Here is a 23,105-nt window from a genome sequence, read left to right as displayed (position 1 = left end):
AGTAGTTGAGACTTACAGGTAGACCTGGGATATTTTAAAAGTTATTTTGTTAAAATAAACCAATTCATTGTGTAATAAAAAATATATATATACATATACATACATATATATATAGGAATTGGTGGTCATAATACAGGAATAAGCATTGTCTCCTTTTTTATAGTCCTCTGGGAAATTATCTTCATCTAAAGTTGGTACAACCCAACTTAGTGTATAAACTTTGAGTAACAAGAGAGAAAGCAGAACACAGTGTCAGGAACACACATAATGGTATTCACATATTTTTTCTGAATTAAAAAACAAAACAAGACAAAATAAATCAAAACAACACAAGTATAGTTCATTTTGTAATGAAATTACATTCTGGAAAATGCAAGTGCTTTCCTACCTACCAGCTGAGTTGGTATGTTACAGGTAATTTTTATGCATGAGCATCCTGACCTCTTTTCTCAGTCAGAGTTAGTTCTGAGAAATTAGTTTGCCAAATTAAATGCTTACATGATATGTCAAAACATTAAATATTATGTTCCAAAAGGATCTACAAAGCTGAATCCAAGAAGGTAACAAGAGCTGGGATGAATCTCACATGTTTACCATCTAAGCACTTGAAATAAAATAGGAAATCTTCACGACATTTCTAGATATGAAGTAAGCTAATTTAGGCAGAAAAACACAAATATTTTTATCTTGCCACTGAAATCACTTTCACAGAGAGTCAGAGCAGCAAAGGACTGGCACACAGCCCCATTTGGGTTGCACACTTTTTTAAACCTTTCAATGTTGACATAGAATTAAACAGCCCTCCAGGGTGTGCAATATGTGACTCATCCACTTTTAATTGAGTTTCTTAGTGCTGCATATAAATCACAGCAATTTTTTTAGTGAGCTGTTTTTTTTTTCAGTGCTATGTTTTCTTTCATGCAAATGTTTTTTATTATTTAAATGAATGATTTAAATGTATTTGCATATATTGTTCACCGTTAATGGAATAACGAATCGTATATTTGTCTTTAGGTATTATCTCATCTGTTACAAAACAAATGATGATCCTCCAGTCAGCCCGGAAACCTGTGCTGCCATCTTGGAAAAAGCTCACCTGGACAACTGGGTTCTTGGAAAAACTAAAGTAATTAGATATAGATATATACACTGTAACAGCATTATTGCACTATGTCACTGTTAATTTATTAGACAATTGGTTTTCTCACCCATTTGATTGGAGTAGCTCTTGGTCTCTCCTGGTACTAAAACAAAAACAAAACAAAAAACCAGACTTTGCTGGGTAATGTTCCATGATACCTGGCTGAAATCCTGAGCCAGTAGTGTGTTAAAATTCTGATTGACTGTAATGAGGCCACAGTCTGCCTCACCTGTACAAAGCAGTATGTGACAATGACACTGCTTGCATCATTTTTCCAAAAATGTGATAGTGAGGATCAGCTCATACTTCTTCCTTGTAGCAGTCAGACTCACAAGGGGAGGGGAGAAGGTTTTCACCTTCCAGCCAGAGGGGTCTGTGCTAGAGTTTGTTGAGGACTGGGAGAAGACATAGATCTCAGATACGTGAAGTCGGAGGAAGGCTTTTCTTGATATACAAGAAATATGTTTGTTCCCATACTCATGCCATTGGTTCTAGCTCACCAGCCTTCCCAGTGCACCCAAGAGGACCCCCTGGCCCTGACATGACGGATCCCAGGAGATCTGCCAGAAAAAAATAAGCTGTCAGACAAATACTGCACCAAGTCTCAGTCTTCTAATGTAACAGAAGTGCACGGAAAGGAGAGAGGGACAAATGGATCCTAGATGGATCCTAAACTGCACGAAATACAAAACCACCTCAGAGCAGAAGAAACAATTCTTCTTCTGAGACGTATTCCTGGATAGGCTGGACAAGCCATGAAGTTACCTCCTCCTCAACGTTTATTTCCCTTTGCTGTCTTAGTGAGGCTAATGGATAACATGTAGTGAAGGGAAGGGTGTTTTGAGATATGTGATCTATATTGTATGTTTACTTAATTAGAGTTAACCTGTATCTGTACTAGAGTAATCAAAGATCACGGGGAATTCTGTAAAACGAGAGTAATTGTTGTCTTAATTGCACAAGCTCTATCTACATATTTTATTTTATACTAATGTAAACCAGGAATGTGTTTGTATCCCTCATGCTGGGCTAGTTGTTAAGGATCAATATGAGCTTCATGCTTGTTAAAAGCAATTTAGTAAATAAACAATGCCTTACATTTAAACTGGGAAAGTTCTAGATTTGCATCACCTGTATGCAATATACATCAGATTTCTGAGGTTAGTGAAACCGTCAGACTCTTAGGTTTGAAAACAGATTTGTAGTTACAGCCCGAGGTTTTGCACTGGGACTATGAAACAGGGCCACTCTGTCTAAGCCGCATTAACTAGAACTACTGTTTGTCTGCTTACTCTTTTTAAGGTGTTCCTCAAATACTATCACGTGGAGCAGCTGAATTTAATGCGAAAGGAGACAGTTGACATGATTATTTTGATTCAGGCTTATGTCAGAGGGTGGCTGGTGTCAAGGAGATACAAAAAGATAAAGGAACAAAGGGAACAAAGTGCTATTAAAATACAGTCAGGTAATAGTTTTAAAACATTTAACATTTTCCTTAAATCTAGCGCATGTGTGTAGCTGATAGATGGATGTGCATGCCGGATGTGGATTTTGCTGTTTTTCTGCTGTTACATTTTACAAAATATCTAATACTTCATGATATTTGTTTTTATGAAGAAAAATTTCTTTTAACCAGCTTATGACAATCTTCTTACCAAAGCTACATTTATCAATGTTGCATTTAAAGACAGTTTTAACAATGGAAGGACATGATTGCATAAATGATACTGTTATTAATAATATTCTGACATGCTCTGACAAGGTTGTGCAATATAATAATGAAAATATAATGTATTAACTGTCCAAGACAATAAGACCAATTATGCCTTTGATGAAGACGTCAGTTGAAATTTTAATATATTTCAAACAGCATCTTATTTTACATTTTGATTCTCTCATGTTTGTATTTATTTCATTCTTAATAATCTTACTCACCAGAAAATGTAGTTTTTTATGGAGATTCATATTGCTTGTGCTTTTTTGCCATTTTTGGAAAGATAAAGCCTGAAAAAAAATATGAATATCTTAATGGAGGCCTATAATTCCTTACAGACTCTTTTTATTTTTAAAGCCTTTCTGTGTATCTTAATGGATTATTTATTTTTTCACATCTCTTTTCAGCTTACAGGGGTTTTGTTGCTCGTAAAGAATACACAAAAGCAAAACGTAATCAAAAAATGGAAAAATACATTGTTAGACTTCAAGCAAGTAAGAATTGTTTGCTTTCCTTGTTTTTAACATGCTATCCAAACACAATATGTTGATCCAGATCCTTTGCTGTTACCTAGCTACACTGATTAACTATGCTCATTTACAGATACTGACGTATAATTTATCTATTATATATCTATATGCAGTGGTTGAGGCAGGTCAATGTATTCCACTACGTGTACCTCAAAGCAGCATAGAGGCCCTTTCCACAGGTGGGAGGTGGGCTGGTTAAATGCCATGGCAAGACTTTCACTCCTAGTTTGTTATGTCTAATTATTGCAGCTGATGCTGTTGTAGCCCTGTATGAGATTATGTGCATATAATGTGTGTGTGCATGCTGTTCGGTTGGGAATAGGTTTTGCTACATATCAGTTATGTTTGAGAAGACTACAACCTGTAATTTCACTCGTATCTGATTCTTTTTTTTTTTGCCAGGACTCAGTCTGAAATTATTCTGCCACTTCTGCAGCAATAATCACCTTGCACCTTGTTGTATACTATATGACATCCCTTTTTCCTTCCTTTCTGTCTCTCCTGTCCCTGCAGAGATGTCCCAGAGCCAGATGTAGTCTAGGCAGCTCTGAAATCAGTGGCAATACAACTCAGAGAGGCACAGGTCTGAAAACAGCTGGCACAAATCTGCACAGTGCTTTTAGTAATTACAAAGATAGTTACCCCAAACATAAGCTAATGCTGCCAGTACCCAGGCTATCTAGATGTAAACTTCCTCTGATATGCCTTCATGAGTATATACCAACACTAGTGTTGGTTTTAATCATTGTCACAAGCATCTGTTAATTGCACTGAGCCAATGTTAGAGTGTACTGAAGAGCACTTTGCTGCAGTCAGTAGAATTTTATCAGCATAAAAAGCAACCTAAAACCAGAATAAAATTCAGTGATGTGCCAAAAATAATTACCCATCTGAAACTTGTCAATTATTGTAGAATATTTTGCAAATGCAAAACTAAGAATTTATCACTTTACTCAGTTTGTCGATCTCCCCAGTGTTTCCTCTCGTCCACCTTCTTTATCTTGAACATAGTTTCAAGGTTTTTTTCAGTGCACAAGAAGCTAAAACAGAAGGAAGTCCATTTTTACTTAACTCTCAGAGTATTTTTTCCTATTTATTTTTAAGTCAATACAAAACTTCTCTTCCAGTTTGAAAGCAATGCTTAGATAGCTACAATATCAAAACAAAAGCAAACTTCAAAAGTGAACCAGAATAAGTCTAAAAAGGCCATATTTGGCTTACATAGCATGTCCACTGACAACGTAACTTGATATATTTAAAAATATCTCCTGTTGACTTATTTTTAAAGGGAAATGGAATGAGAATTTGCCCAAGAAGTCCAAGAAACTCTGAAAGTATTCAAAATGCTTTGCAATTTGCACTTTTCGAAAGCCCTGCCAGACAGCAAAATGAAACCCAAGTGTGCCACTTTTAACAAATATTTGAGTTCCTTTACTCTATGTCCAGTTATCAATATGTAATTTATGGCCCTTTCATACAGTGCTTCTTATACCGATCCACTGCATCTAGTGTAGCCCAAGCTGGTCTAAATTGTGAGTAGGGAATGCTAAAGCAAAAACAAACAAACAAACAAACAAAAAACTAATGTAACGTTTTATGAATGTGTTAGGACAGACTGCTTATGCTCCTCTCCTGTTCTTAAGGGAACTTGACCTTCCTCTGTGATGCACAACACTCAGCACAGTTGGAATGAGAGTTCACATATCTACCATCTCCCCAGGGTAGTTAAATCACCTGAATCCTCTATCCCCATAGTCCTGCTATTGCATTTGGAGTTAGAGTTCAACAGAAATATTTTGACAAACCACTTTGTTCATCTTATTTTGCCAGGGATTAGTGGATTTGTGCTGAATCTTTGAAATTGTAGGCTTGTCCAAACCACAGCACTGTGGAGAGTGTGCCAGTTTCCATTAGGAAATGATTTGCAACTTCAGGAATTTTTGAAACAACATTCTGAATGGGATTCAGTTTCTGATTATGACACCTCAGTGTAGATCTCTGAAAGTGACCTAGGTTTCTAAACTCCTCTTATAGTCAGCAGAGCCTAGAGTTTGAGTAATTCTATTCTAAACCACCAAATGCTCAGCAAATTTGTACCTATATTGGTATCTGGTGCCATTTGAGATGCCCCAGGTTATCCTGTCTGGCCTCCAGCTTTATTTCATGTGGCACACCCAACTTCCCCTCAGCAGAAAGCCCAGTCTGTTTCGACGTGTCTGCCAGCTCCATGTGGATGCTTTAGGCATCGTGGAGCATTTCAGATGGCACTAGATACTCACGTGCCAGCAAGCATATTAAGCCCCTAGTGACTAGTCATTGACTTTATCAAGAGGTTAGAGACTTAGCACAATTGCAAACACCTTCTTATACACACCTAACTTTAGTTACCTTCACCTGGAGCTGAATCCCAGTCCTTACACTACCAACTGGTATAGTGGTGAGGGTGCATATGTGTCTGGTGAGAGACCTATCTTTGAGTATTTATCCTGGTTCACAACAGAAACTTGAACTTACACATGCCACAAAGCAAAAGTACTGAGTATGCTTGCCACAGTGTGCCTGGTTATTCGGGAGCTTAGCTCACTTTTCATACTGAGCTTTTTCATTTTGAATAATGAGTCTTTGCAAAAGGAGCATGAGCGAGGTCTGATGTAACTGCTGATCTATAAAATTTTCAGTTTCTCTCTGATCTGGTGAATGTTCAGCTAAGGAATTAAAGTTCCAAGCCTGTGCCAGAAGACAGGCTGGTAATCTCTATAGCCTGATTGTCAGGTGTTTCCCAGGGAAATAAAGACCTTGAGTCAAATCAATTGCCTAAATCAGGCAAAGCAGGTACATGGCGCTGAGAGCACAGTGTTCTAGATGCACTTCGACAGCACTATGGTTCTGTGTTTTTCAACATCTTCCTTTATTTTTTTCATTCCAATAAAATATTGAGAAAGATCTTGCTTGTGTCCTCATGTAGAACGGCTGCAGCTTTCTGAAATCCCAAAAGGTTTTGTGGGACAGAATCATTTCAGCTGAAATGTAATCATAATTACTGCCCCAGTCTGCATGCTCTTATTTCTCCTTTTTTTTGTTGTTGTTTGTTTTTGTTATCTGTTTTGTTTAATAATGTTATCATTTAACTCTCTGAAATGTTTGGGATACCCATTGTTTGTTGCCTAAGGTTGTTTTATATTACAAATTATGTCAGTTGCCAGAGGATACTTACTCAGGAAGAAGAGGAAAGAACTAACTGGGGCAAGGAACAAAGCAGCAACAGTAATTCAGTCTCACTACAGGGGATATAAGGAGAGGAAGAACTTCAAAAAGAGGAGGTAGTAATGTTTTCCATCTCTTCTGTCACTGTGTCCCTTTTTAGTAACTACACTGATAAAAACAGGGTATAATCTAAAAGCGAAGCAAATTAGAATTATTCTAGATGTATATGTAGTAATGTACATTCACTTGGAGTTCTTTCAATGTCAGTAGGCAATTTTCTCATATTTTCAAGCTCAGGGAATAATGGCATATTTAGGGGAAAGAAACAATACTGTGTTTTACCTGTAATGTTAATGTAACTTGTAAATGAAACTCTTTTTGGAACTGGCTCATTGCAAAAAAATGCTCAGACAAGAGCAAGAAATAGGCATCTGCAAGGAACTGCTCTCATCTTAAGTCACTGTCTGATAAGCATAGGTGATGACAAGCAGGAACCTAGAAGACTTGCTCAGATCAGACAGCTGAAAGTAAGGGGAGGCAAATCACTTTCTAAATAATTCTGCAAGATGGCTGTATTCCCAGTCACTGAAGAGGAGCACTTTGCACATCACCATCTTGTTTTCAGTGACAGCATTTCAGTAGCTGGAGACTACTCGAAAGAGAGGTAGAAAGCAGCTGTGAATGAGTCAAAAGTCTTTCTCAGGAGACAAAGGGGAGGAACAGTGTGGCAGATTTCACCTGGCACTTCAGTTTTATAGACAGTAACAAACACAGTGGAGGGAATAGGTCTTTTAAGTTTGACCTGGACCTATGCCCAGGATTATAGAAAGAAAACAGTCCAGTGTGACGTGAGGCAGTTTTCTTTCATTAATACATTTAGGGTTGTGTGTATTTATACACAGTGGAGGTGCTACAAATTTTCTGCCTTACATTCTTGTTAAACTTTCAATTAATTCTTTTTCTGTTTTATCACTTGCCCTTGTGCAGCAATTTTCTGTGAACAGTTTAACAGGGATATCCTTCTTAACATTAAGAAGTATTAGTCAACAGAAAAACATAGATTGGTTTTCTATCTTCAATTCCAGCTATGTGCATTAAATCTTTCCCATCTTGCAATGCATCAAATTGCCTTTTACTACACAAGCATCACCAAAGGTAGTTGCAACGTTGTTACTATCCTTCATCTCCTTCAGCTATAATTTCTCCCAAAATTCTATTCCATTCAGGGAATCACTTAGAAAGAAACAAACTGAAAATGCATCGTCCTTTAGTGAAAAGGAAAAGGATGAAGAACCTCAAGATAATGAGGAAAGTCCAGCTGGAGTGAAGAGTGCCCTTCCAAAAACAGAGGAAGAAGCAGCTATTATTGTTCAGAGCAATTACAGAGGCTACAGAGCCCGTAAAAAAATAAAGGAACAGTGTAAAAATATAGGAGAGGAAGAATTATCTGCTGTCGAATACCTTGAAGCACAACTGCAGCCACTTCAAAATGTTATACTAGAAGAAGCAGTGAATGAGGAGATTCAAGATGAAGGTGATGCTGTTACTGATAGTGAGTGCGCTAGAGATGGCGACATAGGGAATGTACAGGAGCAAAAGAAAATGCCTACTAAAGAAGAGACAGTTTCCATGAAGCAGAACCCTGCAGTAGAGCATGCTGGTGAAGGTGAAGACCAGGCGTCTTTGGAAGAGTCATCCAGCAAAGCTTCTGTCAAAATCACAGCTGAACCTGATCTCCAGCAAGGGCAAACTAACCAAGACACACTCAGTGCAGATGGGCAAAATCAAGAATCTGCTGTGGTCCAGCCCAAGACCAATGGGGATGTGGAAAGAAACCATGTGAAACATGAAGTGATGATGCCTAGAGAATGTAAAGGAATTATAAGAAAAGAGTCAATAAGAGGCTCACTGAAGCATGCTGAAGCAGAAAAACGAGATTCAGAAGACAAAGAGAAGGCAGCAGTGGTTATTCAGAGCAATTACAGGGGTTACAGAAGGAGAGGACAACTCAGAAAAGAAGGGAAGTTACCTTGCAAAAGCCAAGAGAAAACTATAAAGGAGCCAACAGAAGCAGTACACATTCAAAATAATGATCCCCAAACAACAAAAGATAGGGAAAGCACTGTTATGGAGGCTGAGGACTCTAAGACACTGAAGGGAGGTTCAGAGAAAGAGCCTTGTGATTTGGCAGCCTTTTCGCGGCAGGTAAGAAGCTTATAAGCTAAATTTGTTAAACATAACACACTGAGCAATGACAGAATGGCAAAGTTATTTAACTGACTTCAGTGGAACCAAGTTTTCACTCTCTCAGCTGAGATTGATGGTATTTTTAATTCGTGTTGCATAAAAAGGCATATTTGGGGCTGCAAGAGAAATACCCTTTTCAGGAAGGAGGGAAAGATGAAGTTAGAAAAATGGGGAAAAATTATGTCAGTATTAACCTAAATGCAGAAGCTCTGGCTTTATTGAAATGTGCATTTACTAAGCAAGGCCCTTAATTCAGCATTTGAAATGTCTCTGTAAATAAAACTGTAAGTTGCTGTGTCAGTGCCAGGGACTTGCACGTGTGCCAAGACACATGCCTACAGTTGCAGAAGCTGTTCTGCATCCCGACATCAGCAAGACACCATCTGCTCACCTGAGTGAACCAATATGAAGTAGCTGCAGGACTGGGCAGTAGTGTGGGGCTTCCTCCACCTTTTTTGTTTGGTTGGTTTTAAGGAGAGGGCTGGGAGGTAAGTGTGGTAGGGGCCTGCACCGTAGTAGCTGGAGCAATACCTTTTAAATTCATTATCAAGCCCACCATTTTACCCTTGGTTACCTTGGAACATATGTACTTACTTATATAATAATGAGAAATCCTGTGTTACATTTTTTCAGATATCGAAATTATCTGAAGACTACTTAGCGTTGCAGCAAAAATTAAATGAAATGATATTGTCACATCAGCTGAGACCTGTGATGCTGTCCAAAGATAAGCAAACTAATGACCAACTTTCTTCTAATGTTTGTCAGTCAGGTAATGTTGAACCTTACTGTTTAGGCCGAATTTTCATTTGTTAACAGGACTGTCAAGAAACAACTCCTATTCATGGTTTAAAGGCCAGGGACTAGAAGAGGGACTAGCTTTGGCTTCTCATGTAACTCAGGCTGTTTGTTTCTGTACTAAGCCTCATATCGGTATATGTCTGAAAAATACTTTCCAGAGAAATGTCCAAGCATGACTGGGATTTACACATTTACCATTTTTCTTGGTACTTTGTTTCAGCACTTCTTAAGATTGGTGAATGGATCATCGTGAGGCCTAGACACAGCATATCTCGTAATAATTTTATTTGGTAAAAAATCCACACTGACTCTTTTTTATTCATTGTTCCTCAGCAGTATGTGTCATGGATGAGATATGCAGCTACGTTTTAAAAACAAAATATTTTTAGGTACTATGTCAAACACTTTGCCACAGTTTATCGCATTTATGCTGAGTAAAAGTTTTAGCTACCCAGAAGTGCAGCTGAGTGTAGCAAAACTTGCAACTCCTCCCCATGTTGGTGGGCATGACTTTATAAGTAAATTCTTATTAATAATTAGCATCCATTTGACTTCTATACTTAAGAGGATATTACCTCTGAAAACACACTCCGAAGATACATATATTCCAGTTAGCATGGGCAGTAGGGTTCTCAAAATGTAACCATTCTTGGAGCAGGTTAGGTGCAGTGGGGAGGAGTACTGATAGATGGAAGACATGGCATTCAGAGTGTGCCCCACCAGGAGGTCCACAAAGAGCTGACAAAGTCGCTCAAGCCTTTTCAGTTGGAGTGGACGTAACGGGTTTTCCTCAGCCTGTTTTTTGGGCCGTAGATGCAGAGGAAGACGAGGGCAAACATGGCAGTTGGCTGGGTGGGCCTCCATTTCTGCAGGGCAGCTTGTGCCAGCTATGCCACTTCCCTGCCTCTGGGGAAGAGCTCTGCTCACCTCTGTACAGCTGGGATCAAATGCGGAAGTGCCCCTGGCTGCCCAGAGCCAATTGTAATACTTGCATTATAACATTGTGGCATTGGTTGCCACCTTTGCTAAAACATCATTCAGATCCCATGGCTAAGTGGAAGAGATCCTAAAGGTACTGCACCCCCACTTTGCAGTCCTTTCAAGAGGTCAAGCATCTAAAATGAGGGCTTGGTGTTTAGAAAATCTAAACCTCCAAGTATAAACTGGCTGCTCCTAGATAATCTGTGTAGATCAACCTGTTCCCAAAAAATAACAAAAAGAATGTAAATGTGAAGTTAAAAACGAAGTTTCGTGATCTTTCATTAAAGGCTGAATAATGTTTAGGTTTGTACTGAGTTCTTTATTAAATATTGCAGATTTTTTATGAGGTAGATCTGTGGGATTAAAAATGCATGCTATGGAAAATAGCTCTTGGTTCTTACACGTTCTTCCTCCAGAAGCCAGGGAAGAGAGGTAGATAGAGGGATGGGAATAAAAAAATCCCTGTTTAACGAGTTAAAGGTCTCATTACTTACACCAGTGAACACAGTGAAAGTGTATCAGTATGTTCATGCCATGCGCAGAATAGAACAACGTCCTCCATAAGCGCTGCTATAAATTTAAGTAGCTCTGCAAGAGGCAAGCGAATGTCAGAGCTTGTCACCTGTGCAAGCAACCCTGCTTAAATTGGTTACCAGTCAGCCACTTAACTTCCCTTTGTTTTTGAAAACGTCACAGTGTTTTACATCTCTGTGGTGTTATAATACAGTATTTTTCCAATGGTGAAGTGTGTGAAAGTGCTGCTTGTATCTTTTTGAACACGGAAGTGAAGAGCGTCATACATTTCTTTGAACCAAGTTTTTAAAACAACAGTGAAACAGTTGTTGAGTAGCATAAGGACTTTGGTCTCATTTTGATGAATAGAAAGAAATGTGACATTTTTACAAGCTGGTATTATGTGGCTTTAACAAAAGGAGGATTTATTTTCTTATTTTTTTCTCCTGGCAATGTGTGCGTGTGATATGACAGCACTTTGCTCTTTTGTGTACCAGGCATAGTCTTTGAGAATGTTTTGATCCTTTTTTTTTCTTCTCTTTAAGTTACAGGTGCAAAAAGTGACTGTTTGTTAATAATGTCTAATTGCCTTTTGCAAAAAATGTCAGCAATGGTAATCATAATCCATGTTTGTACGGAGTTACTCTTTTCAACGTGAATGCATTTCAAATGAAATAGTGGGTACTATTTGACCACGAAGCTACAAATGAATTCAGTACAAACGGAAATGTGCTACTAAAGCACAGGCCTGCTAGTGTCCTACTTTGCCCTTAAATGTTGTAAATCATGAGTTGGCCACTTCTATCTCAAACCAAACTAGCCTTTCCAGCCTGCTTATGGCTCTCCAGCCAGTAACTCACTTAATGCTCTGCTCCAGTAAGTAAAACTGCTCCAAAGCCAGCTTTTATTATAACTGTTGTTCCCAATCTTTTTGTAGCCAGCTGTCCCATGGTACAACAGGCAGTATTACACTTGGAGCTGGGTCTGGTTCCTTGGCCCTTCTTGCCCAGCTGGTCTGAGTTGGGCAGCTGTAGTCCCTGTGTGCTGTGTTACCGTCGTACCTCACACAAGTTGTGTGGCTACTCATGATAAATGTGACAAAGGTGACTTTTGACAGATAGTGAACGTTAAAAAAGCAAGGCAAGCCAGCTGGCCTCTAGTCAAACTTTGTCCCTTCCAAGCCATGACGTGAAATTTCAGTCTCCATACCACGGTCAGTCTGACAGTGAACAGCAGCTCAGCTGCTCGCCTAGGGCATGGCGGGATGGCAGCAGGGGCCTGAGCCTTGATTCCTCACATCCCTGCAGCTGTATTTATAACTGCTAAGCCTCACTGAAAGACCTTTCTTGGTATGGAACGTGAATGTGTTTTTTTTCTACATTCAAACATAATTCACACAACAGGAAAACTGTTTACTTTCCAGCTAAGATCAATCAAAAGAAGATGCTGCAGCAATTCCCAGGTGTGCCTGGGAGCTGGTTGGAGCCTAAGCATTACAGAACTCAATCACAAGGCTGCATTGTCTCAACTTAAGCAGATATTTATTATAGCAAATACGATCTACCTGGATGTACAGAATAGGTAAATAAAAGTATGCCTGTGATCATGTAGGTTGCACCGTCTACAAAACAGGAGTTACCAGCGGCCTGGATTTCTTACTTTCTGTATGCAGTGTAGTGAGATCTCTGATAACTACAGAAAATAAAGATTTGAGATAATGTGCTGCAGACTGCCATGCTAAAGTGAAGCAGGTAGACATGGTGAGTGATGACTGTCTGTTATTAAACAGGGAGGAGCCTTCCTGTCCTCTTGCGTACAAGGATACACTTTTACTGCAGGTTTCTCTCTAGGGCCACCTTTGCTGTCCTACCCTTATGAAAGCAGAGGTTGCTAGCAGTTGTTTAAATCATGTAGTATTTGCCTGCATCTAATTACTCTGGTGGTTTACACTTATTTATGTATCTTCCTCAGCTTCACTGGTTTTATATGTCATTTTACACCTATAACATGTGAATTGTTTTTATAGCTTTATGCCAGATAGGAATGCTTGTTTGCCTTCATCAGTGGGTAGGTGGCCACTGTCAGTTTTAGAACTTAGCTGCTCCTATAACAGAACTTACCTGCTCCTATAATAAAATATTTTATTATATTGCTGCCCACAGAAGGGAAGGAACTGCGGGACATCTGGGTGGCGAACTGTGACAAGTGTTCAGATTTTCAAAGTTGTTTATTTTAATAAAAATGCAAATCCTGCAGTTTAAAGAACCTATGAGCCAAAAGGTTAAATGAATCTTAAATCTACAAGGTTAAATTGTTCATAAGTGAATTTAAAATGCACAAGGTACACTGCACAAGGTTACTGGAATAAACAATATTGTCCGTGGCTCAAATCACCAAGTAGGTTATATTTTCTTGTTAAATACATTCAGCAAACATAATGGCTACATCTCAGGACTGCACCTTTGGACTACTAGTGAGCCTTGGGGTTACAGCAGTGTTAGCATAGATGCACTATCTAGTTTTTTGAGGTCGAAACCTGAAGGCGTGCGAATTTGATCATGATGGGAACAGATTTATTTTTTTTACCAGATGAATAATGGTGCTCATCTTTGTAAGTATTAAATGACAGTTCAAGTACAAAATCTCTGAAAGAGAATTTTCTATATTTAAAATGAAATTCACTGGAAACAAGGAGCTCCTGTGCAGCTGAGAGCCTATTCAGCTACACGAAGCCGTGAGTCAGGCAGGGTTTTCACCCGGTATTCCTCCTGCTGTAGGTTGCTGCAGCACTGTTTTCACTGAGTACTTGGGCAGCCTTTGCAGGAAAAAGGGAGCTCTTCTAGTGCTAGGGGAGCAGAGCAGTATTGAGAGGCCAGTCTTTTCCTCTTTGCACAGAGGAACTGAGTAGCCAGCCGTGGAGCACTGAAGAGTGGGACTGGAGAAAAGCAGGGCAGTGAAGTGCTTGTGCTGTTTGGTCATTCTTTGGGCACCATGCAGCCAGGGCACATAAGATCTGTGCTGGGAGCTGGTTAGATCCATTGGCAGAGCATGAGGTGAGGGAAGTTGAGGAAGTGGAGCAAAGCCATTTCCCTAAAACATCCTTTCCTAATCAACAATCAGGCTAGGCCACCAGACTCTCAGATATGAGAGTATCAGTATCAGCCAGAGACTGGAACTTCCTCCCTTGGTGAGGCAGGCAGGACTTAGGAATGAGAGATCAAACATTGTCAAACACTGTTGGGTGCAACTAGAAAGCTCTCCATCTCTTGCAGTTCCTAGTTCTAAGTCTGTGCCAGAATAATCCCCCTATGTTTTTTTAGATTGCTAAAAGCTTGTGTCCATCAACCATAATTTCCAATTCTTGGCATGGGTGAACATCATATGAATAAACAAGCCCTAAAAATTACTAACCAGAACATTAAAGAATAGTGCTTTTTCTACGTGCATTTCCCAAACTCAATTTAATTATTTTTTTTTTTTTGGAACAATTAGCACAACAAAAAGGAATGCACCTAAATGTTGTAAGCAGTAATAGCTGTTAATTTATTGTTGTCATGTCCTGGAATTCCAGTTACTATCTCTGCATTTTTATGATTACTTCCAATCTCCCCAACAAAACCCAGACAATTACAGGTCCTACTGCCTGTTTGTTTGTTTGTGGTGGTTGTTGTATTGTTTTTTGTTTTTGTTTCTTTTTTTCCTGCTTATTTCTGAGACTAGCTTTGTACTTCCTGTCCCCATGAGATGTGGAGCAACGCTGAATCAAACAAGTAACATTTCACTTAGGTGGCCTGCAGACAGATTTATCTGTTTCTCCAGGTGGCCTAAGAAACAGAGACCTTTCATCAGTTAGATGCTTATCACAGCTGTAAGCACGCTATTTCTTCAGTCTTCGGTATAAGATCTGTTGTAAGTCATATGTTAATTTACATTAGCGTCCATGGATGTTGGTTCCTCTAAATTGTTATCTTCCAAGTTTATCATTGTACGTCAGGATGTGCAGATACATTTCAATGTAAAGGGCTGGTGATACTGACTCATCTTTATTCAAGCATTTCTTGCCTGTACTTGAATGTTTCAAACATGCACTGCTCTCTGCAGTTTCTGTGGTTTGAGGTGGTGTTCAGGATACGCATACATTAAATAGGCAGCCACACTGTTCACACACCTTGGCTGACCCTTAGCACTGTAACTTGTTCATTCTCTTGGAGAGTGAGCTTAACTTTTGATAAACCTTCCACCATCACTTGATCAAATGTATGTTGTGATGGTCTGCTTCAAGTTTGGGCAGTGGAGAGATTTAACTTCCTGGGCATGGATTACAGCATGGCACACATTCACTGTTAAGCTCAAAAACCTTCCTACAGGAGAATCTTAAGCAAAAATAAGCAATGAGGTGTTTTACTATGGAGAGATCAGGCTTCAAAAGAAACATTTTCTTTGTTATGGACTACAGAAGCAACATAATTGGCCTATTAATAAGTGAAGGATTTTACACCCTTCTGCTTCATTGCTTAATGCAGAAAGGTATAGGCCATCTAGAAAACAAGCACATCAAACTCACCATTTATCAGGACTGGGTATTTAATTTGCCTTCCACCTTTAACTCTACCAAGTAAATGATTTCTGGAACTATCAGCAGCTAATAAAAAGTAAATCTTACTTTGTGCAGTGTGTTATCCAATACCACAAACAACTACCACACCAGCTGTATTTCAATAGCAATGAACGCAGACATCTAAGTGCAGAGGGAAATCACAAGTTTACTTTCTGGGGAAACAAAGAAAGCTAAATCCAGCAAACTACTTTTAACATACTGTGTAATTTAAAGGCAAAATTCAGGATTGCATTTTCAGCCCCCTATGTAATTCTAAAAAGGAACAATGGATGTCCAAGCTTAGAGTACTGGCTGCCCCAGCAGGATACTTCTGTCCTCTTGGTTCTTTTGCATAGCTTGTACATATGTAACGTGCATGAGTCCAGATAATTAGGTATTTTTTCCTAAAACCCTTATCATTGTCAAAATTATTTTTTTAAATGGAAGACAAGTCTTCTTTACAGAGCACATATGCAAGAAGTGTACAACTAATTTCAGGTGGAATAATTGTTGTCTAGAATATGAGAATGCTTTCATGTGTTTGACAGTGATGAATTAAATAATGTAACAGCATACATCGTTATAGATTCTTGGCGGACAATAAAAAATCTTTAGGTATTACGAGAATCTTTTCCTTGAGATTCTCTTAGATCCTCCAATTTGATTTCATTTTCTTTTTCCAGATTTTCATGCAGTCAGGATCTTTGATACAATTTTTGTAAATGTCCTACATACAGGAGTTTAGGTATTTCTCTTCAATTACACCGAATTTTATGTGCTTGGTTTTCTGGTTTTGGTTTTGTTTGTTTGTTTGTTTTAAGGTATTGTTTCCAGTTTAGGCTCCCATTGTGTTTAAAAATACAACAGGGTAGGCTTGCCTCTACTCAGTCACAAATGGAAACTCAGATAACTCCAGGTGGCCCATTTGAAATGCAGCAGGGTACCAGCAGCCCACATAGAGCACAGTCAGGCCTTCCATACCTACTCAAATGAAAGAATGTAATTTATATTTAATACAGGTTAGTGAAACGAATGTATTGCATCTAAATCTCATTGTTTAGCATGAATTATCTGTACCCTGACTTAGAAAAACACCATCGTTCTCTTAAGTGCAAAATGTTAAAAGGTACTTGTTCATTCATTACATGAGAAGCAGTCTGCATTTTAGATAAGAAACTAAAACAATAAATGTAATCATTATCCATTTACATTTTAAATTAACATTATTCATTCTGGCTCCTCTGTATATCCATGACCTTTACAAGCCTTTATTTATCACACATAACAAAAAACTTACCCAGCTAATTTTGCAGGAGTCAACACTGATGTATTACTGACCATTGCTCATTTTAAATGATCATGCTACCTCTATAATTAAAAAGATATCTGATGTATATGGGAGAGGTTTTATTTTTATAGTGAGAAAGAGTTTCTGGTGGCCATTAGAGAACAAAGTACATTCTTCCCTCTAAGACTCAATCACATGTAATTAGCACATCTGGGTTATGGAGTCAAAGTCGTTTCATGTGAAACAGGAGTAGATGAGCAGAACACATTTCCGTAATTTATTGAAGCTAGATATTTATTCCACCCTCACACTATCATCATTGGTGAGTGCAGAAATGTTTCTTTTATAGACTCTTATGTAGCCCACAAATCAGTCTCTAACCTAGAGTCTGGAGATTACCAGAAGACAGCAGTTCCATTTTGTGTGAAAATCTTGGTTTTGTTTCCATTAGAATTAATACATTCCTGGTATTTTTGTAGAAAGTTTTTGTAGAAGTAGAAACCGTTGAGTTGAGTACATCTAAACCAGAGAATCTAAACTGGATTGCTCTGAATGCTATGGGCATAGTCACGCTGTGTTGCCCAACAGTATGTCATTTGGCTTGAAACAGAACAGCCTCAGCGGGGGAAAATCTACACCATAATAGTGAAGAGGACCAACCTTTGAATAGGGTAGGGAAGATATCTAATGCTGGTTCCCACATTTGACACCTTAATGGTTGACTTGAGTCTGAAAAAACATCACCCTCCCTGCTCAGCTCTCTGTTTTGAGCTGGTAGCCACTACCCTTCAGAGGACCTCTCCAAATGTGCAGCATCAACCCTTTTCAGAGGAGAAGCCCATGCCAGGCAGGCTGCTGGGCTGTTCCAGTGACATTCATTACGTGAGTCCATGTGGGTAGTCAGGCCTCAAATAAATAAACCCATTCTCCTTTCCAGTCTGGACATGGGAATGCCCAAAACTGTTGCTTTCTTGGGTGACTGTGAGCAGTAAATTGGCTAAATGGATTTTTTTGCTCTCCAGTGAAATTCTCTTTTTGTAAAAGCCTTCCATTTTGTGAAGAAATAAGCCTTACTTTTTTCTGCTTTTTCCACAGTTGCAGCTAAAGTTGAAGACTCTCGCCCAAAGCAGAGACCCCCAAGGAGGCCACGGAAGCCCAAGACATTAAATAATCCAGAAGACTCCACCTACTACACTCTAATACATGTGAGTTTAGCAAGTTTTTGTGGGCTAAAACTGCCAGATAATTCCCACCTAAACATACTCCCTAATTATCTGATTCCTATATTCCTTTCTGATATAGCATAAAAGCTGTGCCCTACTGAAAGGAAGCATGCCATAAACATCCAATTTCAAACTAGATTTGAAATTATTAAAATTCAGAGTTACCCAGCTTGGGACCCTACATCAGGCCAATTTTTATTTTTGTACCCAACCATATGTACATTCATTATATGCATAAGCAGCATTTGCACTTTCAATACCTAGAGGAAATGCCGACTCTCCGTAGTTTCTTTGTAAGTCATGGGAGAAAAACAGGTTCATTTGGAGAGCTATTTTGAGTGTCTAAATTACTGCTCGATCTTGCAGAGAGAGCAAATATTAAAATAGGCTGTATTAGTATGCACACTGTAACTTCTTTTACAAATGTGTCAGATTGTGATTATGAAGGAATTGGCAAATACAAACAGCTCAGGAGACTAATGGATTTGAGCGTCTCTATATATAGCCTTTGGTCCAAGTTCAGATACCAAGGTCTGCTTTCCTTTCTTGACTTCAGTGCCCTTAAATATATAGAAAAAAAAAGGAAAAAAAAAAAAAAGAGAGAGCAAGAAAGTAAGCATAACGAGAGAAAATGTAAAAGCAGCTCAAAAAGCAGTTCCAACGAAAGAAGCAATTAATGTCATTTGCTCGAGGTGCCTGTATCTTAGTGACCTATTTTAGCAGCCGGTGAGAGCCCAGCTAATAAACTAACCGTAGCAATTGCTTCTCCTTTCAACAGAAGGTGTCACAAGGGCCTTTAGGGAGAGTTGTGTCTGGCATACCAAAAAAGACAAATACGGCTATATTTTATTATGGGGGCTTTGAAATAACACAGCTTGGGAACAATGATAATCTGAAAAGAAATGATATCCTTAAAAATAAATTGGCCTGTAAGAATGAGATTTGTTTTGTGAAAACAATATTGGTGAGATAAAGGACTGAAGTGAAAGGCATGGCACTGAATTCTGTATTGGGAAATGTTTGAGGAGATGTGTAATTCCAAAGCAAATGCATATTTAGAAAGCTGAGACTATGCAGGCAGGACCATTGTATTTTATGGACACAAATTTGTTACGTGGCCATCTCCATATCAGAAAACGGGCATCACATCAGTGCAAACAAAAACTGCAGTGATATTGGGGATCTTTTAAAAAAAATTTAGCAGCAGTTTTGGAAGGTATAAAATATTATTAACTTTGATTAGTTGTATTTTTTGTGAAGGTGCGAAAAAGAGAAGCCTGTCTTCCTGACATGAAATTTACTGGTAGGGGAAAGAGTCAGAATAAATTTGTACTACACTGAAACTTAGAAAATGGACCTACCAGTTCTTCTGTTCTTGGACATTGGAAGTCAGTTTTCCCAGCTTTCATGGCTTTTCTGCCTTACAAAAAATCTTTGTGATCAGCAGCTATTCACACATTATCAAGACCAGATTACCTGAAAGTTAGGGCATGCATTATGAATGCAAAAAAAAAAAATACTTTGTTTTATGGTCCCCTTCTGCAAAAACAGGTATTTCTCTCACACCACATTATAGATGTTGATTAGACACCTTCCGTTCTCACTCATCTTCACGCACATCAAATGAACTAAAGTGGTACACTGGTGTAAATGAAGCCTGACAACAGGCTTTTGTTCATACAAGCCACTAAAAGCTTATTTGGGAGGTTATTACTTAAAATCAGTCCATCATTTTGAAATTATATGTCTTGTGCATCTGCCTGCAGACTGAGGTGTGTGTCCATCAGGATTCCTAGTTCTCATGGCCTTACAGTGTTACAATTCATAAATTCTAGTAAGTGTTCCCTAGTTTGAGAGAAACATAATCAAGCCCAAAATTAAGACCAAATTTAAGACCATCTGCACTTAAAAATACTGCTTACATAACGCTTTAGATGCTGCACCATAACGTTCTTCCTGAGTGTAAAGACAGAAATCTATTAGAGATAAGAAATTACTCACATTCCTTATCAGTCTCCTTCTTCTGCATTTCTGGATGTCTCATATCCTAAAGACGATTTTGCCACCCAGCATACTTCTTATTAAATGGGGCCTTTGTCAGTTTTATCCTACTAAAACTTGTGACGCTGGATTGGCATTAATGAGAACAGGATTATGCCTTCTCCCACCGTGTTGCCTGTATACATGGTAATTCTCATGGCATCCAAGTAAACTTGCCTCACTGAGATAGTGTTGTGAACATCATTAAAACAGCTACAGATATATGAGAGTTTTACTTTTTATTATTGTTGTTCTGATCACAATTACTTTAGCTATTTTTTTTTCACAGCATTTCAACACATTCTCAGTGACATGCATAGTCACAGAGTCTGAAAAGAGATTTTGCCAGCGCACTTGCTCTATGGCTCAACAAATTAAGTTCTCTGTATTTTCATTAAACAAAACATATGCAACACTTTCCTACCTAGCATATTGATGAGTCATATCTTTGCATAAACTTTCAGTATTTTTTTAATAATTTTGTGCTTTTTTAGAAATCAATGCAAGATGAAAAACGGAAACCAAGAAAAGAAAGGTAATTTTTTTCATTATTTCACTATTGCCATTTTAGTTCTTTAGAAATAGTTCTTAGCTGCACTTCAACCATGAAAATAAAGCATTAAAAAAGCATGGTGATTTGGTGATTCACAGGAAGGGCATCATATACAAAGTTAAACATGCAATTTTCAGCAACAAAAATCCATTATGGAATTCAGTTGTTCAGTTTTACTGCAGCATGGCCCTTTACCATGGCAACACAAGCACAATAATAAGTTAAGATAAGGTCCACATCAAAGATAGTTCTGACACGGAAAATAATTGAAGGTGCTTAAAATTCCAGTCAAACTAAATGAGCAACCATTTTTTTTTCAGTAGCAAAAATACAAAGGCTGTTAAATTTCTCTCCTAAAAATATACAACTGTTTGGAAATAGATGATAAAAATGGAAACAGTAAGATATTAGTATAACAGTAATACATTAATAACAGGTAAAGAAGAGTAGCTATTGAAATTTCAACCTGAAGCCTTTCTTCACATTGTAACTAACCTGTTTTGATAGCTCTATATAGAAATGAAGGAGGCAGCACATATAGAATCATAGAATCATACATCCTGCCTTCCTGTATTTTAGATCCTGTAGACTTTGTTCACAGCTTCTGACTTGCATCCTAGCTCTGTATTGTTTTTCTATACATAAGCTTTTTTGCTGTTCCCCAGTGACCCTGTGTAATGCTATGTTGGCCTCTTCATAGATGCAAGATACTTGAGCACTGTATGAATGAGCTGTTAGTGCTATCCTTGGCTGAGGTTGCAGAGTCAAGCTCCATATCTAAAAAAATGTATCTTCAGTGAAGTTACATGACATTATACGCCCTTAAGTTGGGCTCAAAGCATCTATCATCATTAAACCAGCGTTTAAATTGTCCTTGATTATGCCACTGCTTCAAGGACTCACTTAACATCCGTGTCTCCCACGTCAGTTCTAAGTTACAGCTTTTCTGATACCATTTGGATCTTGAAAATAATCCACATCTACAGTCATCTTATGTTTAGAAAACAATCATAATCATCATCATCTAGTGTTTCTCCCTCACTGGCCTCAGTTTGGTTTCACTCCTCTTAAATCTAGTTAAACAGTTCCATGACTGCATCTACTTTCATGTGCTGACTGTATTAGTCAAACACAGCAACAGAAATCAAGGAGTTATTTCCATCAATGTGAGAATTGAATTCTGAAGGTTCTTTTCAGGTTGCTTTTAGGTTATTTTTTTCTGTACATATGATAGTCTGGTTAAACATTCATGTAACAAAAACCAGGCATCTGCATTATTGACACCAATATCTACTAGTTGCTTTAGACTCTCTTCTTGTAGTCACAGAAAAAAAAAAAAAAGGCATCTTTAGGAAAACTATTGATATCTTCCTAAAGGAAATATCTAAAATAGGCCAGATGAACTGTATCATAAAAATACCTCTCTACCGATTATAATGGCAAACCCATGCCATTTCAGTGATATATGTTTGCTTTATGAATGTCTAAAAGTATTTAGCATTGCAAAATTCTCTATCTGCATCATACAGCAGCTACATTCCAAAGACATATTTCTTGTGTTTATATATTTTTTTCCTTAGACCCTCAACACAAAAACAACCAAAAATGGTATTTGGTTGTGTTACTTTTAATGTTGAATATAATGTTGAAAAGTGAAATTGTTAATTTGGAGTATTTATTTATTGACAGTCTGAGCAAAGTGCTAGACTTAGATGTCTATTACCATGAAATTTCATCTCCTGATTGCACCTCAAAGGACAGCAGCTCTGTCACAAAAAAGAAGAGACATCCAGCTGAGCGCAGGATTTCAACTTTAAGAGCTACTGAACGGTAAGTCATACAAAATAATAATAGGAAAAAATAAATGTTGTATATACTCATTGAGAAAAAAAATGCATATGCATATTACCTGTCTGCAAATTCAAAACAAACAAACAAAAAAAGATGCACTTTCACATTAGACATAAATCTATTTTTAAATTTGTGGAATCTTGCCAAATCAGCTTGGAATATGTGTAGCTGAAAACTTGACAGGGACAAAGAGTAGCATGATTTGTCTTCAGCCTGCCAGCTTTGGCTTCCCAAACTCCAGATGAGATAGACAGAGATGTAAATCTTTGATCTAAAATTGAATTCAAGTATAGCAGAACTTAGAAGTTGTATTTCTTACTCAGTCTGGCTTTAAACAGGGTAGATGTGTGGCGAATTTTCTGCCTGCTTTCTGCAGGTAAGACACCTGCTTGACTGCCTCCTCCTACTGTCCTGTAGCAGCA

At 38.2% G+C, this 23,105-nt stretch overlaps 1 protein-coding gene across 1 annotated transcript in view; it reads left to right on the top strand.

Annotated features, from left to right (window-relative positions):
* Positions 1–23,105, top strand: part of MYO3A (myosin IIIA) — a 111,018-nt gene that overhangs the window by 86,382 nt on the left and 1,531 nt on the right. The window contains exons 26-34 of the mRNA XM_035545366.1: positions 1,015–1,126; positions 2,444–2,606; positions 3,263–3,349; positions 6,582–6,705; positions 7,816–8,794; positions 9,470–9,608; positions 18,112–18,221; positions 20,774–20,814; positions 22,522–22,662. Coding sequence (XP_035401259.1) covers positions 1,015–1,126; positions 2,444–2,606; positions 3,263–3,349; positions 6,582–6,705; positions 7,816–8,794; positions 9,470–9,608; positions 18,112–18,221; positions 20,774–20,814; positions 22,522–22,662 — 1,896 coding nt within the window. The remainder of the gene's footprint in view (positions 1–1,014; positions 1,127–2,443; positions 2,607–3,262; positions 3,350–6,581; positions 6,706–7,815; positions 8,795–9,469; positions 9,609–18,111; positions 18,222–20,773; positions 20,815–22,521; positions 22,663–23,105) is intronic.

The sequence above is a fragment of the Cygnus atratus genome, chromosome 2, assembly GCF_013377495.2.
Source record: "Cygnus atratus isolate AKBS03 ecotype Queensland, Australia chromosome 2, CAtr_DNAZoo_HiC_assembly, whole genome shotgun sequence".
Lineage (NCBI taxonomy): Eukaryota > Metazoa > Chordata > Aves > Anseriformes > Anatidae > Cygnus > Cygnus atratus.
Note: the sequence above shows the minus strand (reverse complement) of the source record. Positions and strands in the feature narration are given on the sequence as shown.